The sequence below is a fragment of the Nerophis ophidion genome, linkage group LG10, assembly GCF_033978795.1.
Source record: "Nerophis ophidion isolate RoL-2023_Sa linkage group LG10, RoL_Noph_v1.0, whole genome shotgun sequence".
NCBI classification, from domain to species: domain Eukaryota; kingdom Metazoa; phylum Chordata; class Actinopteri; order Syngnathiformes; family Syngnathidae; genus Nerophis; species Nerophis ophidion.
Window position 1 is genome coordinate 51,774,701 of NC_084620.1, and position 5,000 is coordinate 51,779,700.

General features: G+C 42.7%; 1 protein-coding gene across 1 annotated transcript in view; it reads left to right on the forward strand.

Moving 5' to 3' along the window:
* Positions 1 to 5,000, forward strand: part of dnai7 (dynein axonemal intermediate chain 7) — a 41,337-nt gene that overhangs the window by 33,411 nt on the left and 2,926 nt on the right. The window contains exons 11-12 of the mRNA XM_061914665.1: positions 702 to 916; positions 977 to 1,135. Coding sequence (XP_061770649.1) covers positions 702 to 916; positions 977 to 1,135 — 374 coding nt within the window. The remainder of the gene's footprint in view (positions 1 to 701; positions 917 to 976; positions 1,136 to 5,000) is intronic.

Below are 5,000 nucleotides of genomic sequence, written 5' to 3' on the forward strand. Positions count from 1 at the left end.
AGTTAAGTGTTGGGCGTATGTATACCTTGAAGCTTGGAATGTAACTAGCAACAATAACACCCTTCTTATCTCTAATGTCCCAGGCTTAAAAGGAGAATAGATATGGGAATTCACTCTGGAGGAGGAGGAGGGAGAAGTGGCGAAACTTCCGTAGTAGAATTAGGATCAATTTGGGCAATGCGATTGAAAGGTTGTTGTATCTAGATTGGTCTCCCAAAGCTTTGGTAATAAAATATCAAAATAAGCAACTCTGCCTGAGATTAATTTATAACCATCCTATGTGTCATCGAACCAACCTGGGAGGTGACCGCCAGAAGACCGGGTCAAACGCAACAGTAGCGTGGCCGTGCCAACAACTTCAAGCTTCCAGGTTCGATCCCCGCTTCTGCCATCCTAGTCACTGCCATTGTGTCCTTGGGCAAGACACTTTTTCCACCTGCTCACAAACATAGGTTTAAATGTAACTCAGATATTGGGTTTCACTATGTAAAGCGCTTTGAGTCTCTAGAGAAAAAGTGCTATATAAATGTAATTCACTCCACTTTTCATGTTAATGAAGTCATAAAAGACTGCATGACCTTATGTTCCGATACCAGAGGGCTCAAAAATTGTATTTTATGGGACATTTTTGTCATTTGGAGCAAATATGAGTTTTGTAATGGTCCAGAAAGTCCAAATAATGAGGAGCATGTTTTCGTCAGAGAAGCACTGGAGGACAGACGGCATCAGCGACTTCTGCCTCAACCAGGAGGAGGGCACGCTCTCCTTCAGGATGGACTCCCTCTACCCGTTTGTGCTCATGCTGCGCACCTACGCCAACTTTCCCTTCCGGAGCTGGGAGCTGAGGCCGCTGGACCGGGACTCGGCTCGCTTCAGCATCCAGGGGGCGCTCATGGACCTCAGCATCACCATCAAGGTGGGACCGCGGTGGGCGAGACAGGACCGGAGGCGGTAAACAGGTGCTTGTTCTCTCCAGGGGAACCAGTGCATGCTGCAGTCGGAGCGAGACGTGGGCCTGGCGGACCTCTTTGACCGCTGGATGAGTGCGACCCAGCTGCAGCGCGCCATGGTCCGGGCCGGGATCAACGTGTTTGTCAACGAGCACACAGACAAATTTGTTCCTTCCTGCTGCAAGGTTTGCATCTCCGACACCACAGTGTGTGCGCACATCCTCATGCAGAGCCCATCTTTGTTTGCCATGGAGACGGAGTGTTAAAAAGACTTAGAACATTAGTTCAAAAATCCAAATCTAAAGCAAAAAAAAAATCTACTCGCTATAACGCCGAAGTAGTGGGAGCCCTGGGCGTGTTTCTATACGAGGAGATGGTCCCCGGTCCCACCTTGGCCTTACTTAGTCCCACTTCAATAAAGACCATCATTTATGTCACCACGCCTTGCTACACAGAAATTGAACAGCGTTGATTATTGTCACTCACAGTTGCGGTGCAAAATCGTACAGAACAAATAGTTGTGTTAGATTTTGTTTTTGTGAGAATGACATCTTTTTTTTTAATCCCTAGTCAAGTTTAAAGCAGATAGTATTTTCCCATTTAGTGCGTCTTCTCATGTCTCCTTGCTTTTATGTCATTCCGCTAGTAAACTCTTTGTTTTTGCCTTAAGGGCCCCGGTTTGTCGGCTCACAGAGCCGTTTTGGTCAGTTCCTTATCAGTATTGAAGAAGCAGCTGTTCTCCTTTCCGTGCGAGAGGGGCTGTTTTCGCTCTACATAAGCTGACTCTTATTGTTTGGATTTACGCATTGCAAGCGAGTGAGTTTATTTCGAACATGCAAGCAATTTCCAGTTTCTCTTTTCAACATGCTCGAAAAGGAGCAGGAAGAAGCCGAGCTTATTCAATCCTACCCCTTTTCTTTTACGAAGCAGTCGCTAAAACATTTGTCCACTTCCCGTTCTCAATGTATTCACAATATACTCCATAAGTAATCACAATAAAAATTAAAGCTGCAAGCGGCGATGGACGGGACCGAGTAAATATGGAAGTGGCTGAGGAGAAGGAAGTCTGGGCTTCCCAGATATAAGTTAGAACAACACACTACTTTGTATTATATTGTAGTTTTTACCTTCCATAACGTGAGTACTGACAGATATAAGTTAAAAAACCCGATGCTAACCGCCCATTGAAAATACATGGGTACGGCTAGCAGCTACTATTCGCAAACAGATAGACCTACCAACTCGGCGCATAAAAAGTGCTGATGGCCTTAAAACGGCACAACAGTCAGGCACCATATGTAAGTACCCGAAATAAAGACTCGACATACAAAGAAATTCAATCGGAGCCGAAACATATGAGGAAACGGGATTAAAACCCGATGCTAACCGCCCATTGAAAATACATGGGTACGGCTAGTAGCTACTATTAGCAAACAGATAGACTAACCAACTCGGCGTAATATCTTAACATCAACACACTCTCTCGTCGCAACTCGGCCCTGATGGTCGGCACCTATAAGTTTACAATTAGTTGTAAAATGTTGGACGGTTGTTTTTACGACTTGCAGGCAAATGACAACTTTAAAACACACCGGCTTAGCAACGGCACCTGGCAGACATCTTGGTATAGCCGATCACAGCCCCTCCCTCACGAATGTTGGTGCGTGCGCACGAGCAGCAGACATTACGGAAAAATACGAGAAAAAAAAATGTCCCCCTGACTGTGTCTGCGCACGGCGGCCATCTTTGAAATGTTTTTCAGCGCAGCAGTTCTTTGAAGGCTGATAAAATCAAAACCGTAGCAGTAATTAAAACGCTTTCACCAACTTTTAATCAGAAGGGTTCAATCTCTCTCCTGTGGTAGTTTGAAGCTGACACGACAAATGCGTTCAGAGGAGATAATGTTCGAAAAAAGGTGACCGGTTTTTACAAAACTTTTGTTTGAAGGGGGAATTGCAAACTTCCTGTTGATTTTTGCTATGAGGTGTCAATATATGAAATGTAGGTCTGAGTGAGACCTACATAGAAATTTTTGTTTCATGTCTTTACAACATTCGTACTGGAAGTTACAGGCAGTTTTGTCTGTGTTTTCTTCCTAGGAGCAGTTTTGTCTTTGTTTTATTCCTAAGGGGCGCTAGAGTGCAATTTTGAGTTTTGGGGTTAGGTTTTTTGATTAGATCGCAATTTTTGCCAGTCCTGATGTGTGTGTCCAGTTTGGTGAGTTTTGAAGCATGCTAAGGGGGTCAAATTACAGCTCAAAGAGGCAAAGGTGAGTGTTTTTACAAAACTTTTTTTGAAGGAGGAATTGCAAACTTCCTGTTGATTTTTGCTGAAAAATTTTAGTGTATGAATTCTAGGTCTAAGTGAGACCTACATAGAGGTTTTTGTTTCATGTCGCTACGACATTCCTACTAGAAGTTACAGGCAGTTTTGTCTGTTTTCTGCCTATGGGGCGCTAGAGCGCAATTTTTAGTTTTGGGGTTAGCTTTTTTGATTAAATCGCAATGTTCGCCAGTCCTGATGTGTGTGTCAAATTTGGTGAGTTTTGAAGCACGTTAAGGAGGTCAAATTACAGCTCAAAGCTGCGGAATAATAATAAAGAAAGAATAAAATGCTAGAAATTCAATAGGGTCCTCTGTCCCAAAGGGACATTCGGTCCCTAATGAATAAAACGGATTGATGGATGAAATGTATAAAAATATATATATAAGAGGTCTAAATCCAAACAAAAAGACTCAGTTTATGTAGAGTGAAAACAGCCTCAGAAAGGAGCGCAGCTGCTTCTTCAAAACAGATAAGGAACTGGCCAAAACAGCAACAAACAGGGGCCCTCAAGACAGCACAAAGAGCTTACTAGCGGACATGAGAAGAAAAAAAAAGGAGGTCACGAGAAGACACACTACATGGCAAAATACGAGCTGCTTTAAACATGATGATGGATTAAGAACACTTAAAAATATCTCATTCTCACAGTTTACAGTTCAGATTGGATTTTATTTAGTGTGCAGCATTTATTTGTAAATGAGCGTTATACAAACCCCGTTTCCATATGAGTTGGGTAATTTTGTTAGATGTAAATATAAACGGAATGCAATGATTTGCAAATCATTTTCAACCCATACAAGTTGGGAAAGGTGGCAATAAATACTGATAAAGTTGAGAAATGCTCATCAAACACTTATATGGAACATCCCACAGGTGTGCAGGCTAATTAGGAACAGCTGAGTGCCAGGATTGGGTATAAAAGCAGCTTCCATGAAATGTTTAATTCACAAACAAGGATGGGGCGACGGTCACCAATTTGTAAGCAAATTGTCGAACAGTTTTAGAACAACATTTTTCAAAGAGCTATTGCAAGGAATTTAGGGATTTTACGATCCACGGTCCGTAAAATCATCAAAAGGTTCAGAGAATCTGGAGAAAACACTACACGTAAGCGATGATATTACGGACCTTGGATCCCTCAGGCGGTACTGCATCAAAAACCGACATCAGTGTGTAAAGGATATCACCACATGGGCTCAGGGACACTTCATAAAACCACTGTCAGTAACTACATCTGTGAAGGCACCATTAATGCTGAAAGGTCCATACAGGTTTTGGTGCAACATATGTTGTCATCCAAGCAACGTTGTCATGGACGCCCCTGCTTATTTCAGCAAGACAAGTGTTACAACAGCGTGGCTTCGTAAAAAAAGAGTGCGGGTACTTTCCTGGCCCGCCTGCAGTCCAGACATGTCTCCTATGGAAAATGTGCGGCGCATTATGAAGCGTAAAATACGACAGCGGAGACCCCGGACTGTTGAACGACTGAAGCTCTACATAAAACAAGAATGGGAAAGAATTCCACTTTCAAAGCTTCAACAATTAGTTTCCTCAGTTCCCAAACGTTTATTGAGTGTTGTTAAAAGAAAAGGTGATGTAACACAGTGGTGAACATGCCCTTTCCCAACTACTTCGGCACGTGATGCAGCCATGAAATTCTAAGTTAATTATTATTTGCAAAAAAAAAAATAAAGTTTTCGAGTTTGAACATCAAATATCTTGTCT